At 39.8% G+C, this 15398-nt stretch overlaps 2 protein-coding genes across 3 annotated transcripts; one reads left to right on the top strand and one right to left on the bottom strand.

The window, feature by feature from the left end:
* Positions 1–378: 378 nt before the first annotated feature.
* Positions 379–5843, top strand: stk36 (serine/threonine kinase 36 (fused homolog, Drosophila)). The gene is made up of 20 exons (XM_072446313.1): positions 379–527; positions 615–755; positions 835–912; positions 982–1112; positions 1319–1568; positions 1648–1741; positions 1820–1977; positions 2050–2183; positions 2256–2361; positions 2427–2552; positions 2611–2784; positions 2853–2944; positions 3020–3086; positions 3170–3277; positions 3361–3435; positions 3509–3626; positions 3843–3969; positions 4108–4288; positions 4503–5399; positions 5662–5843. Exons 1-20 carry the CDS (start codon positions 444–446, stop codon positions 5752–5754), a joined length of 3234 nt encoding a protein of 1077 aa, XP_072302414.1. The 5' UTR covers positions 379–443; the 3' UTR covers positions 5755–5843.
* A 396-nt stretch (positions 5844–6239) lies between these two features.
* atf5a (activating transcription factor 5a) lies at positions 6240–10522 on the bottom strand. 2 transcript variants are annotated; one of them, XM_072446311.1, is made up of 4 exons: positions 10280–10522; positions 9126–9458; positions 7753–8932; positions 6240–7670 (listed from the first exon to the last, which is right to left on the bottom strand). In XM_072446311.1, exons 2-4 carry the CDS (start codon positions 9349–9351, stop codon positions 7484–7486), a joined length of 1593 nt encoding a protein of 530 aa, XP_072302412.1. In that variant the 5' UTR covers positions 9352–9458; positions 10280–10522; the 3' UTR covers positions 6240–7483. The 2 variants fall into 2 exon arrangements, with proteins under 2 accessions (XP_072302412.1, XP_072302413.1); XM_072446312.1 differs by having other exon boundaries at positions 9210–9458; positions 10280–10520.
* Between the last annotated feature and the right edge of the window lie 4876 nt (positions 10523–15398).

Genomic DNA, 15398 nt, shown 5'->3' with positions numbered 1-15398 from the left:
AAAAGCCCGGATAATTTTAAACAACAACTTAAAGAAAATACACTGAAGCACAAGAGTTACGAATTATTTAACAACCAATGTAGCTTTTTACAACATACACAATCTTTATATCCGTGTATAACCAAAAGATAAAGAGTGTCTTGTACTTGTAGTCGTCGGCACTTCGTCACGCTGTTCTCAACATCAGCTCCAAAACTAACGTTGGCTAAAGAACTAATGTTACAGAGCAAACTCTTCTGGAAACAGATCCATGGAAAGAGCTGATGCTTACTTTTGATCAAGAATACCATTGTGATTAGCTACGCACTGGTGGCTTAATCTCCACATATAGTAATGAATACGTGCAACGCATCTTGGCGTTTATTACATTAACGTGACATGATTGCTAGCATTAGTTAGCCTAAAGTTTGTTTTTAGCGCGTTACCTTGTTGTCACCGTCGGGATGAATTCATACCACGTTTTGGAGCTCGCTGGTGAGGGTTCATTTGGCCGCGTTTACAAAGGAAGAAAGAAACACAGCGGACAAGTAAGTGTCAGAGTTTAGCTGTGTGTTTGATGTGTTGTTGTTGTTAGCTTGTCATCTCTTTGTCATCGCTCATGTTTCCACCCCCAGGTTGTAGCTCTAAAGTTTATGCCAAAAGTGGGTCGTTCTGAAAAGGAGCTTCGAAATCTCAAAAAAGAGATTGAGATCATGAGGGACCTTCAACATCCAAATATTGTTCAACTTTTTGACAGTTTTGAGACAGACACAGAGGTATCTTACACAATCCAGAACATGTCCAACAATAAACAACAATGATTTAATATATAGAATTAACTATACCATTTGACAGGTTGTAGTTGTGACTGAGTATGCTGAGGGACAACTGTTTCAGATCCTTGAAGATGATGGCTGTTTACCAGAATGTCAGGTACTTCTTTTTATTCTATGGTTTTATTACAACATATTAATACAGTTATAACCACTTTACTCTCATCAGGTCAGAGAAATTGCTTGCCAACTGGTTTCGGCCCTTTATTATTTACATTCCCATCGCATTCTTCATCGTGACATGAAACCTCAGAACATCCTGCTTGGGAAAAGTGGCGTGGTGAAGCTCTGTGACTTTGGGTAAGTAAATTGTGTTTGTTGATCAATATTGCAATATCAGATGACTTTCTTTTTTTTTATGGCTGAAATCATTTTGTCAAACAGTATTAAAATATCAGTGTAATAATATTGAGCTTGCTGTAGTTAACATCTAAATTGCATATTGTAATAATTTAAAATATCGTACCGCCCTAATTCCCAGGTTGATGGTATTTCTTTCTCTGTAGGTTTGCCAGGGAAATGAGTGTGTCGACTTTAGTGCTGACTTCCATCAAAGGCACACCACTGTACATGTCTCCAGAGCTTGTGGGGGAGAAACCCTATGACCACACTGCTGACCTCTGGTCCCTAGGGTGCATTCTTTATGAGCTCCACACGGGGGCGCCCCCATTCTACACTAACTCCATCTTTCAGTTGGTGCAGATGATCGTAAGGGATCCAGTCAACTGGCCACCAACAATGAGCGACAACTGCACCGTAAAGAACATTGGGTTGTCCAAAATAAAATAGATAACACGTTGCAATCAGGCAATTATTTTATGATTTTATGTTTTAGAGTTTCCTGAAAGGATTGTTGACAAAAGACTCCCAGAAGCGGCTCTCTTGGCCAGATCTTTTGCATCACCCATTTGTTGAAGATAGCGTTCAAGGTACACTTTGGGCCATAAAATTAAACATTCATAAAGTATGTGTTTTAGTTTGTTTTTAATTCCTCTACACTTTGCCAGTTTTTTCAAACTCCACGGTGTTCAATCCCCTGACAGAAACACCTAGTCCTGATATGGTGGCACTGAAACTTCAGCAAGTTGCATCAAAGACACTGCGGGCGACAGGGGGGAGTAGGTTATTGCAAAAAGCCTGTGAAGAAAGAAGGAAGAAATCAGCAGTTAGTGACATATGTTTGATGGCCTACATAATTGTATACGCTTTGTTTAATCTGTTCTTTTGACCTTGACAGAGAGAAATACAAAGTGAACACGGTCACTCCAAAGACGCAGCCACACAGCTGCCTTCTAGACAGACAAAACTACCAGTTTTAAACACATCCAGTCTTAATTCAAATGTTGGTGGCCGCCAGAAATGCAAACACAGGTAGAGTAACAGAATTAAGTGTAATTAATAAAATAAAAAACAAAGTTTGATTTAGATTGACTTCATTTACAGGAGTCAAATCAGCAAAGACTATGCACAGGAGTTTCCCTCTGTAGAAGTGGGTCCACATTTGGTCCGGAGGTGCTTTGAAGAACGAAGACCCTCTTTGCATGCACAGGTAAGGGCAAGCTGCCATTTCATATCGGTCAGACATTTGGTTTTAACATTTTCTTATTTTTTTAGAAATCAGACACCGAGGACTTTTGGGGAAAACTACTCCAAGAAGTAGGCCAAAACAGAGTCAAAGTGCTTGGACATAATGACCTCATCCCAAGACTGAAATCAACATTTCTTGCATTTAAAACTCAGGTATGTTTTGTATGTGTAGGATAATCATATAATGATATAATGATAATTATTTTTTCAGATTGAAAGTGGAACTGTAATGGAACCATTGACGATCCATCAGCCACTAAAGCTCTTAAGCAACCTGATCCAGTCTGACCAGGAGGACACGCATGACCTCTGTCTACAAATTGGCCTGCCCTATTTACTCTTTGACTTAATCTATGCCATTGTTGAAAATCCGAACATCACTAAGGTAACTTGGTGAAATATGACACCATGTAAATTATTAAACATTATATGAATTGAACTTTTCTGCACCAGCTTCCATGGTGTGTTCCAACCCTCGGGGGAATGTTTGAGTTGCTCCTAATCTTCTGGAGCAGACACTGTGATTGGGCAGAACGAGGATATAGGTTTACTAATTACTTTTTAACTTTTTTCATTTGAATGTGTGTATTTCCGTTCTCAACACATTGTTTATTTTGCAGTCAGTTAGACGAGCACTCAAAGATGTTTGTCACAGTTCTTAATCAACCAAAGTTCAGGATTTTGGCAGTGAGTAGATTTAGTTTGTTTTAATTTGAGTTAAAACTATTTGAGAGAAAAAAAAAAGATAAAAAAAAACATCTTGTCATTAGCCTCTTACAGCCACATTGTTGTCTAACTTCATACAACATGGTGTATCTGTGGATGCTGATGTGGATACTCTGACTACATTATTGCGGGACCTTTGGGAAATGAATGAGGTACAAATCTCTTGCGTCTGTGGCACTGGTTTGTTAAACATATTTATCATTCAAAATGTCTTGAACTTTTCTTCTTCTTTCAGGATTGCATTCCTCCACCAGCAGGATTGGGAATGTTCGATGGAATCCTGGCTTTATTGCTTCACACACTCTCAGAGGTAAACACGCAATATAAAGACATGTGATTTTGGTAAATAAAAGCCAATTTGTTCATTGTTTGTTTTTCATCAGCATGAAGGTGGACTGCACTCTCCATGTTTAGATCCCGCTTTGTTTCTTGATTTATGGAAAGGAGTTGGTATCTCACTTGGAAGAACACCACCTTCCACAGATCTCTATTCAGCTGATGGTAAATGTGCTAAGATGTGTTTCATAAACAGTTTTAATTGAGCTATTTCAAAGTACATCAATGTAAAATGTAAAAATAATAACCATACAGAAAATAAACAGCTCACCACTATCGGTGTGAGCTGTTTATTTTCTGTATGGTTATTATTTTTGTTCAACATGTTTTTTGTGTGCTAACCCAAAGTGTGGTCCTCATTGTGTTTTGTTTACATGGCAGGAATATATTCGTTTTTGTCTTTGGCACTGTTGGTTTTCACCCAAGATCCAAACTCATGCCTTCCTCTGTTCAGTGACTCCTCATCTAAATGTGTGCACACACTGGGCCTGCTGCTTAAGCCTGATTGGTTTGTGTTATGATTCTTTCATTCACACATTTCTCATTCTCATTTGTTTTTCCTTTTATTCTTTGTGTGTTCATAATCAACTATCGTTATTGACAAATGCACCTTGTCACTAACAATGACTTGTGTGATCTTTTTCAGTCTGGGCTTGGTTGTGGAGGACTGCTTGTGTAGACCGGAGACTGATTGGGCTCTTGACAGCTTGTGTGTGTTGAGCTGTCACTTGTTGTGCTTCCCATTTGCTCTGGATGTCCCCGCTCTCACCATGTCCAGGATTCTTGACTTGTATGTCAGTTGCAATGTTATTGCAGGCCTTTTACAGGTTAGGACCTCATCATACTCTTAATAAAGACCTCTGTCTCACTACTGTAGTTAACAAATCTTGTCTGATGCAACCCCAGATAACTCTTGCATTAAGACATTATGTACACATTAATATGTTTGGTATTTCGGCACAGATTGCACGTTATTTGTTCTATGCTGTTTGATGTTGTGCCAGGTGTCGGAGGATGTTTTATGTTTTTATGTTTTGGCAGGTGATTCAAACACGTAGTCCTTCATTATTAGAGCTGCCTCTCTCGCTGCTGAGCCGTCTGCTGCTGTGTGACCCTGAACACTCGCTCTCTTGCCTCAGAGACAGCGCTGGTGATTTCTTGATGCCAAGCCAGGACGACCACAGCTCTGTCTCCACAGATAGTCGAGACAGAACCGCCATGACCCTCCTCTCAGTGCTGATGCAGTCGGACGTCCCGTGGGAGGCTGCCGTGGAGCTGCTCACTGTTCTGTCCCAAGTTGCTCGATGTTCCTCACAGCTTTATCTGGAAGTTTCAGTATTGTGCCAGGCACTGACACACACTCATGAACAAATCAGGGCAGCCACATGCAGACTTTTGGCAAATATACAGACCTCTAACACCAATGCATTGTCCATAATGAAATCTGTCATTTTCCAACTTCTTATAAACTGCCTTTGTGAGCCCAACATGTCTGTTCGCCGTGTGGCCTGCAGGGCAGTCGGGAGCTGGTTGGGAGGTTTGGCAAAGGCAGAGTATAAAAGCAGTGGGTCCAGCAATAAAAAGGGGTTTGATGTTCAGGTTTGGACCAAGGAAAATAACAAAACCAAATCAAACCAACAAGCAGACTGTGTTACCCTGGCACAAGAAGGAGCGGATGTGGAAAATTGGACTGATGCTGTGAGGAGCAGTACTGCTCTGCTGGGCTCTGCTCTGACTGACCCGGACATGGTCACTCGCCGTCACAGCTGCACTGCGCTAGGAAACCTGGTGAAGCTGGAAGGGGCTGTGCACTGGGTGTTGGAGGAGGATGTGTCCGGTGCTTTGCTCAGAGCAGCGTGTATGGACCCCCATCACACAGTGAGACAAGCTGCTATATCCTCCCTGTGTATGTTCATCCAGCAGGAGCCAATACGCCAGGTCAGTTATGAAAACTTGTATCGTTAAAATTTTATATCAAATTTGTTATAAAATATAAATTTTAAAAATATATATATTTATATATAAATGTATTAAAATGTAATTGATTTAATGTATTTGATATATAGGTATTATTAATTGTTACAGGGTAGGCAATTGGCTACATTTGATTTTATGATACAGCACAATTTACTATTAGCTTATTTATATCATACTTAATATTTAAAAATCAACAAAAGCAAAATGTGTTTTATTTTCTCAGGTGCTGATGTCCCTCGATGCCAAAAGGAAACTTTTGGAGGCTTCGCGCGCGTTTCCTCAAAGCGACTATGGCCATATCATTGGACACATGTGAAAGGTTTATATTGGCAAGTCTGGCCATAACTGGATCTTGAACATGAGTTATTACACATTGTTAACCATCTGTTTGTTGTACTTTTTGTACTTTTAATTATTTTTATTTTTGTCTTCCTCTGTGAGTAAAGTTTCTCTCAAATCATAAACGACCCGACTCACGCCATCTCAACGCTGCGCGCTCTTTGAAATGTCGTGTTTCAATTAAAAAACAGAATGCAAGCCACTAGTAAAACTTTTTTTTTTAAATTATAATTATTCCTTCCCAAAGTGTAGATCTATATTTTCTCTTTGCTTCATGGTTCGCGCGCATCAATTTATCAATACGCACGGGCCGCACGTGTAAAGAGCGCCATTCCTCCGGTGCTTCGGCCTATAACTTCTGAAAACACTTTTATTTAAAAATATAAAATAAGCGCTGTAACACAAATTAAGTTGAGCAGAGGACACTTTATTTTGAAACAACAAACACAATAAACATCATAACACGCTGACAGCAGATTGCCTGGCATTATTTTTGGTATTGGACAGTCAAAGCTGATAGTACACCGCAGGGAGTAAAAGACTAAAAGGAGACGCATAATGTCCAGAGTCCGCCGGCGTCACTTCAGATTGTCGTAAAATGATGTGCGTTGACCATGGCACGTAACATTTGCATAATGCAGTATGGACAAGGATTCACAGATGCCTCCAGAAGACAAACATTACATGAAAAAGAAACATTATTTTCACCAAAGTAAAAGCAACACATTCCACTCCCTGAACAAACAGTATAGTTACAAGTTAGTGCAGATCAGCCATATCAGGCCTTTAGATCATATTGCCTAAATAAGCAGTGCAGAGAAGTCTCCAGCTTAAAAAAATACAATGTTATGAAGAAAACATAATGCACAGCAAAATGTACATGGAGCTGGCAAATACCCGCTATACAATATTTGATCGCCAAGAATATTTTAGCTACAAGTGTTTGCCATTATTGGAGACGTTTGTAATATTGCTTGGCCAATATGCAGAGCCTGAGTTATAACATTTTTAAAAGCCAATAGACAGCTTTCACCAGATTACAATTTTGTTCGGAAACTAAAATTCCAAGAATATTTAAACCCAATAAAAATGATAGAAATGTAAAAACTTCAAATTAAAGCGAAACATAAAACACAGCGTTCTTTGTATATTTAGTTGGCATATGTTAAACTAAGACAAGCCGTATGTAAAATCACAATCAGATTTTTTTTCTTTGCATAATGGTTTTACATTAGAAATTAAACCTTAATTTGCTCCTCACAACAAGATATTCTAAAAATGACAGCTATTATTTAGCCTTTTAGAAAAAAAAAGTTTTTTTAGGAAAAAGTTTAGATCAAAATATTGGATGAATTACAGACAAAAAATAAAAATACAGTTTCTATTGCTGTTCTAATAAGGCGGTTCAATATCCTATACCTGCTGTATGAATTGTGTTATTATAATTATTCTTCAGAAATAACCCAACTTCAATCACATATTAGATCTATTATAAATGATTGTCATTTTAAGCATTTCAATGCCACAGTGCAGACCAAAGGGATTAGTTCTGAAGAGTACAACTGCGATGGAAGTATTGGATAGACGTGTTTAAAAAAAGCAAAACAAATATTAGTAAAGCATGCAGTTATCCCACCCATTAGGAAAAATGAACATTCATATCTGAACAATCATAAAAATGAAAACTTGCTCTCTTCTCTTTCACATTAGGCAGTAGTGTCCTGTTTGAGCCGCTGGCTGCGGGCCTTGTAAACTTCGATAAGCAGGTCTTTGACATATTGGATCTCTCGCTCCACAGATTCAGCCTTGTCCCGCAGCTCACGGTTCCTCCCTTCCAAACAGTGCAGCTGCTCCTCTAGTGTATCCAGCTCTGCTCTCTTTCTCTGCCGATACCTAGAATGGTATAACACAAAGTGTTTAAAAATAATATTCTTAAACACTCAAAACAAGTGATCGTAGAAAAGGTCGTATTTACCTGTGTGCAGCGGTTTTATTCTGATCACGTTTCTTCTGTTTGCGCTCACCGCCTTGGACTGGAATGATGTCCTGCTCATATTTGACAGGACAGAGGTCCTCTTTGAGCCTGCACGCCTGTCTGTGCCCTGACGACTCCAGGTTCATGCTCTCCCTAGACAATAGAAAGCACTCCGAGCTCTGCTCTTCAAGGAAGCCGCAGTGCAGATCATGCTGCCCCATCTGTAAGCTCTCGGCTTTGACCTGCTCGTTGATGTTGCCTAAAAAGTTGTGATAGGCCTCAGACTGAGCTGTTGGGAGATAACAATCATTGCCTTCACTCTTCCATGACACTGTGGCTTTGGTCACTTCTACACTCGTCTTGATGGTGTTCAGCACTTCGTTGCTTGTGGTTCCTCCACTCACCTCTCTCATGCTGTACATGAGCAGATCTTCTTTTTTGTGGGGGACTTCGATTGAACCACCAAAACCAAATCCACCACTGACAATCTTTGTCGTTCCTAAAATATCTTGGCTGAAGCAGCAGTTCTTCTCTTCTTTTGGTAGGACCTGACATCGCCTGACCTCGACGGCACTGCCCAGACAGTAGCTTTTCCCCAGCAGTTGTTCTTCGTCCGTGCAGCTGTAACTTCCTGTTAAAGTGACCGCGGAGCTCCCTGAGTGACTGCCTTTGGAACTCAACAGACTTGTGTCGCAGCCTTCACTGAACCGCAGCCCATCCACCCGTTTTCTACCACTTCCAGTGGGGCGACTGCAGCTATACGGGGCGTGTCTTGGTATCTTGGATCGCCCGAGGGGCCCGCCACAGATGCTCAGCAGGTCCAGTTCACCGGTTGCTAGGGTAACAAGTAGTGGGCTGGTCTCCGGTTGGTTGGACGTTGGATATGATGAGTATGGCAGCTGACTGAATGCCTGTGGACCCGCCGGCACCGGACCCTTGTCGCATTTTCCCAGCCGTGGCCCCTTTTCTTGTAGTGGTTCGGACAGGAAGTAGTCCTCCAGCTGGGCGAGCTCTTCTTGCAGCAGAGAGGTCATGACCTCCAAGTCCGAGGGCACCTGAATATCATTGTGAAGGGGTGATGGGGGTAGGGAGGCATTGGTGGAAGAGGGAGGGGAAGGAGGGTGTGGGAGGTACGAGGAGAAATCCACTTCTTCTGTCATCCAGTCCGTAAGACCATCACCTGAGCGGGACAAAAAACAAACAAATTCACAACGTGCTGAATTAGGCGATCGCTACAGCTAATCACTCAAAAATGACAAACCAACCAGTAGTCAAATTAAAAATAATGATCAAACTTGAAAGAAATATATAAACATTTCCTTTATAAAGTTTGGATTAGTCGATACACTAATTGTAACTAGTTTACTACTTACTGTTCAAGAGGGAGGAATGTGCTGCAGTGCCGAGCCCACCTGAAATGAGGAAAAATATAAAAAAGCGTACCCGCTGCAACTCACCAATTAAGTGCTGCGTCTCCTGTGACACCTCCCCCCTGCACCCCTGTGATTGGCTGAGGTTAGCCTGTGGGTGAGAGAGAGCGAGGGGGTCTGCCAGGCACAAACGCAGACTCTTCCAAACAGGAGCCGAGGTTGCCATCATGGTGTTTGGTCTGGTTCAGTCCAAGTCCAAGGTTGTGGTGGTGATGGTGGTGAGCGGGGTCTGAGAGATGGGACACTGAGAGCAGGGTAGGACAGGCATAGTGAAACCTGCAGGGGAAGAAACTGTGGTTAAAAATGGCAAGCAATTCTAAATATAAACAACAAAACATGTGTGAGAGATTAAACATTTAAACAAAAAACTTGAAAAAAAACTGTTATTCCATAGTGGGGCTAACTGGGAAAACAAAAAACACACACAAACACACAAAGAAACTTATTGGTCCACCATTCTGTCATTGTATTTTCCAGTATATTCATTAAAGCACAATGCAGACTCCCTATGAGTAAAAGACTTCATAGTTGCCCACACTAACAGAAAGTAATGGAGAGGCTGTTCTTAGACCCTCTGGACTAGTGAATGGTCTCAAAGGGACAAATGCCTGACATTCAAAGCACGTGGGACCCAGTGACGTTGTTATGTGCCCAACTGTTGACAGAACCAGATTACCTCACTGTCTCTAAGACACTCTTACTCAATATGGATTACTAGAGATCAATTACTTGTAATCTCGCCTTCTTTTTGGATTAATCAGCTTTGAGTATATTGAGTTTTGGTAACAATTAGGCCACGTGGTAAATTGTGTCAGTTGAATATTACAAAAACAGGCAATTGAAATGCAATGGCCTTACAAAGTAATAAATACGTTAAAATCATATGATCAAATTCCTATGAATATACGATGCATTTAAAAAGATCCCTAAAGATCTCAAATGAGCAAATAAAGATGCGAACAAAGGATCCAGTGGCACTGATTCCAAATGACCTGTGCCAAATAAGACGGGCTGTTTACAGCTGTTACGATACCATTAAACATTTCATGTTACTGCCATATGAACTAAATGTAAAGCAATGAGAAAGCGTCACTTACTCCATTCTTGCGGGAAATTGTAGGGCACTTCAGGTGCGTTGCAAAAGCAAAGCACGACTTCTTTATCGGTCCAAACAACTTGAGAATTCAAAGAGCCATTTTAGCCAAGGATATCCGAGGCAGTGCAAAGGGTTGAGTTGTTGCTTTGTTGTTGTCGACCTGAAAACTGGAGGGCTGTTTAATTGTGAGAAAGCATCAGTTCATTCACACCTAGCAACCCACTGCGTCACCGTGAAGAGGCTGCTGCAGCCTGGCAAACACCACGCCCACACGCGGAGGGACCGCCCACAGGCGCACTGTGGAGACGGGGAAGCGCAACTCCTCTCTCCTTATGACTTTGGCTTTTTGTAAGCTACTTTACATTTACGTTACTTTATTGATGCAACAAACTTTTTTTTTTATTATATTATTATGTATTTATTAAAGCATTGCCCCAACAGTATAGTTTGTGTTCTTGTAATATTGCACGCGTGGCTATAAGTACACTGAAGAGAATATCTTGTCAGTTGTGTGACGGGAGTATGTTTCCAATAGTCTACATGTGTTTGGCCATTGTTTTGGTCTCGCTTGCTTTGTTTTTCAGCCGAAACTGTTCAGTTGCCTGTCCATTGCATCAGTACCTCAGAGTGTCGCTGATTGGCGGGCTGTGGTGCTCTGCTGCATTCTTATTGGCTCAGACATGTGCGGACTGTAATTTGATTGGTCTGCTGTAGCCGAGGAAAATCGAGAGTGGGTTTGGTTTTTTTGTGTGGCGCCGCCCGTGCACATGTTTCAAGTAAACAAACCGGGCGTAGTGTTGTGGACCGTTTTATTGCATCTTTTTCCAAAGACTATAGTTTTCACTTTCAGTTTATTTACACATAAGTAGCAACAGTTCAGAACAAGTGATGGATTCATTTACTGAACAGACTTAATCTGTTTGAACATAGCAGCTAATTTTTGGCCCCATTTGTTTCTTTTGTTTAGAAAAAAAGAAGTGATATATATATATATATATATATATATATATATGTATTTGTATACATATATATATATATATATATATATATATATATATATATATATATATGTATTTGTATACATATATATATATATATATATATATATATATATATGTATTTGTATATGTATATAAATAATGCATTTATTTTTTCTGTGCATCACAGTGAAATACAATTTTATAAATCCTAATTTATAAAATAATTAAATATGCAATTCAATTATGAGTAGCCCACTGCTATAAGTGATAGCTTATAGTCTGTTAGCAATTTTAATTTACTATAGTGTTTCCTCTCCTGTTGCTATAGTGATAGCGGACACTGCTCTATTTTAGAATGTTGTCTGGTTCCTGTTGCCATGGGATTTGCATCTCTCCCTCCCTGCGCTTTACCGCTCTCTCCATCTTACCTCAGTTCACTCCGCCCCGCCCCGGACAGCCTTTCTCTTTCTCATTTGCTGAGTTGCCTGTCTGAGACAAGATAATTTACCAAAACAAATAGGCTGGTGGTTATATCTGCTGAATTAGCATGCCATTAGAGCTCTGATGTCCCTGCACCATTAGCAAAGTGAAATGCGGAGAAACTACATTTTGATAATAAATATCTATAATAATGTAGGCTATATAGTTCAATTACTTATGGAGTGTAAGGTAAATAAGTAAGTGAAATCAACCAACGATCTTAATGTTACAATTTCACTGATTTGGTTTCTTTGTTCACTTATACCATTTGATAGGATAGGTTTTCAGAGTCCTGTATCAATATTCATGGACATATACAATACATATATGAGTACACCAGCTGGAGAAAAGCAATCTGATGCAATCACAATAAATATGTTCGTAATGGAGACACTGGTTTGGGACGAGGATGCTGGTGAAGTCGGAGGGTCTCTCAGGAAATTGCTGACTGCTCTTCGTCTCTCTTAATTGGCCCGCTGAGGTTTACCTGTTTGCGCATCATGAAATACTATTTAACTAAGGAGTGGCTCTTGATAAAGATACGCCGTTAAAAACTACTACAATTTACTTTGTCATGTGGTGTTTTAAAATAGCCCTGCCATAATATCCAACAAATGATCTAAAAAGGACTGATTGTGATATAAACTTCTAATAAAAAATGTGTTGATGTATTTCAGGATCAGAATCAGAAAAGGTTCATTGTTATTGTCAATGAACAGAATTCACAAACATAGGAACTTTCTTTGGTGATTATGTGCAACATAAAACAATGAACAATGATAAAACAACCTATATAAAGTCAAAAAGAAAAACAATTAAAATCTGCTATAGGATAAAAATAGGCTATGAGATAAAAATAAAAATAGGCATATGTACACAGAATTTACAGTTGAATTTACAGATGTAGTGCAGAAAGTAAACAGTGCAGTGAGTGGTTAAGTTATAGTTAAAGTGACAGGTTAGGAAGTGTTCATGAGTCCAACGGCAGAGGAAAAGAAAAAGTTCTTGTGGCGGGAGGTTCTGGCCCGGATGGACCGTAGCCTCCTGCCTGAGAGGAATCGGCTCAAATAGTCCATGTCCAGGGTGAGAAGGGTCGGCTGTGATCCGACCTGCACGTCCCAGAGCCCTGGAGACGTACAGGTCCTGCAGAGATGGAAGTCTGCAGCCGATCACCTTCTCAGCAGAGCGCAAAATGCACTGTAATCTCTGTTTGTCCCTGGCTGTGGCTCCAGCGTACCACGCGGTGATGGAGGAGGTGAGGATGGTGAGGACGAGGTGAGATTTGGATTAAGGAACACTATGCACTGACTGTGTCAAATGTTGCAAGAATGGTTTGGAAACAGGGCTTTACTCATATTATGAACCTTGTCATTTGGGTGTAAATGTTCCAAACGTATAGCATTGCAAAGGCTAATTCAAACTTGTTTGTTTTTGTGGTTGAAGCTCAATAGTCATTATCTCAAAATGATCTTAAATTACTGAATAGCTTTCCTGACATGATCCCAAAGAAAATGTATTTAATATAAATTCAGTTTAAATTCTCTATCGCTCCTCGCACACCTTTAAGTCGCTCTACTCTTATTAGGGCCCCTGTCCATTCCAGTGTTATAGTATGAGTATGTGCATTGGCAGAGAAGTCAGAAAAGTCGATGCTGCATGCCAAGTGCATGTATGGCACGTTAGTGAGCATTTCACCATCATTTCATCATCTTCATCATTCCCCTCACTATTTATTGTCCTCAACTTTTGCCCCTCTTTGAACACATTAAATAACACAGATTAGTAACAACTTGTGCATACAGGCTTCTCCAAGGGTTTATGTTTTGCATAATTACACCTCTTAATCCATGTAATTAAGAGACAGTATGTAATTATTTGCAAATGATTAATGCACTGACTTTATTTGAATTCAGCAGTGTACTTGTTTGATGTGAAGTTGAAGAGTTGCCTGAGCTTTTACCCAACCAAATCAGTAAGAGTTTGTCCCTTAAGTACACGACAACATACTGTAATTGGGCCTTGGTAAAAGTGCTGTTGCCAAGTCAGTTGTTTTTATCTGAAATGTTGTCCGTGTCTCACTTAAAGTTGACACGGTTGTTGCTTTTCAAAGTGTTACAGATAAAGCAGGTCCCACGTGGTTTGTCACTGTCGTTCTCAGCACTCAGCCTGTGTTATCTGCCTCAAAGTCATTAAACCCCAGAGGCTCCCGTCTGTCACCTCTGAGCTGCACACAAATAAAACTGGACCAGATGCTATATGAAAGAAACAAATGTAGTGATTTTAGTTTTTGTTCATTACATTTATATTTACTGGTCTTCTCTGAAGATGATTCATGAGACAACTAACAAAGGTTAAAACAGAATGCTTCATGGACTTCCAGGCAGAAAAGGAACCTAGTAAAAATATATTATATGTATAACTGTGTTTGTGTCCCTGCTGAAGGCCAGCAGGCTGAAACGTGTTGTGGCTCAGTCAGGTCTATTGACACATGCCACAACTAGAAAAGTTTTTTTGTACTTACTTTGTATATTTAAAAACAGTACTTCTTTGGTCAATGTATTTCATTCTTTAAAAGTAGAATATTACAGAATATTATGTGAAATACATTGATTAATGCCTTATTATAAGCCTTGAATTGTGTATTGTATAAAATTGTAAGGGACTCTGATTCCCAGTCCTATTTTGCGTTGTTTTTGTGGATATAGAAATAATAGTAATAATAAAAATGATGTCAATGGGACAGTAAACGCACCTGAAGTTGTGACAGAGTCTGGCACAATGTAACTAGAATATGTTTTATGTTGTAACAACAATAGGATGATAATAATGTGCTCCCAAATGTATTATCTGACAACTTTGTGACTAAAATCTAGGAGCCTTTGAAAATCAAGGGGACTACTTCCTACTGGAGTGACCTGGGGTGTGCTCCATGTAGTTCTGTCTCCTTTTGTCCACTCTGTCTTTGAAATAAGCTTCTTCTAGATGAAGTAGATTATGTTTAGATTATGTTTCTGATCTCATTTTAACTTCTTTTCCCAATAAATATTTGAATTATCTTTTTTACAGCACAAACTAAAAGACACTTGAAATAATGAAACCCGAATTTGCACAGAGCAAACCAAAGCGAAGTGAATGAAGTGTTTTTCCTGTCAGACAGTGTTTTGTTGGGGTCTCATTATAGGTCAGTGTTGGTGCTGTTACACTTATTCTCCCTCTGGATGTTTTTGTGATAAAGTTGCTGCCACGCTCTCAAAAAAACATGTTTCTTTTACTTCACTTGAATGAGTAGCTACTCGTGTAGCCATACCATGTCCAAAATGTATGACTGTAATTTAAAACTACCTTCAAAAACAGCAATTTGTTCAAAGCATTAAACATTAGGAAGGAAACTTTGATTGGTGTTTTGGATGGGTTTAGCACAAGCTGCTTTCATCTGCTACACATCTGTCTATCTGTGTGCGTGCAAGTTTCCCCCCCCCTCTCTTTTAAGCTCTTAAATTACTCTGAACTCAAATGTGGCTATGGAACATTATTAATTTCACAAGTCAAACCAGGGATATTTGGGAGTCTTGACAGGTCTTCCTCTCAAATTGACCCCCAAGAGCAGCAATATCTTTATTACATCAGATTTTCCAACTGGCTTGTTTTGAGACAAGGTTA

This window comes from Eucyclogobius newberryi, unplaced genomic scaffold, assembly GCF_026437365.1.
Source record: "Eucyclogobius newberryi isolate DKJ021-1_F unplaced genomic scaffold, fEucNew1.0.hap1 SCAF_15, whole genome shotgun sequence".
NCBI classification, from domain to species: Eukaryota; Metazoa; Chordata; class Actinopteri; order Gobiiformes; family Gobiidae; genus Eucyclogobius; species Eucyclogobius newberryi.
The sequence above is the reverse complement of the archived record's forward strand: the minus strand, read 5'-3'. Positions and strand labels throughout refer to the sequence as shown.

Bases quoted from the DNA above. Each gene is read 5' to 3' on its own strand.
- stk36 (XM_072446313.1), top strand. From the start codon at position 444: ATGAATTCATACCACGTTTTGGAGCTCGCTGGTGAGGGTTCATTTGGC. The intron at 1,978-2,049 runs GTTAGTGACATA...TGACCTTGACAG, and splicing joins AAAGAAGGAAGAAATCAGCA to AGAGAAATACAAAGTGAACA. The intron at 3,970-4,107 runs GTTTGTGTTATG...GATCTTTTTCAG, and splicing joins CTGCTGCTTAAGCCTGATTG to TCTGGGCTTGGTTGTGGAGG.
- atf5a (XM_072446311.1), bottom strand. From the start codon at position 9,351: ATGATGGCAACCTCGGCTCCTGTTTGGAAGAGTCTGCGTTTGTGCCTG. The intron at 8,933-9,125 runs GTAAGTAGTAAA...TGTCCCGCTCAG, and splicing joins ACATTCCTCCCTCTTGAACA to GTGATGGTCTTACGGACTGG. The intron at 7,671-7,752 runs GTAAATACGACC...ATACCATTCTAG, and splicing joins AATAAAACCGCTGCACACAG to GTATCGGCAGAGAAAGAGAG.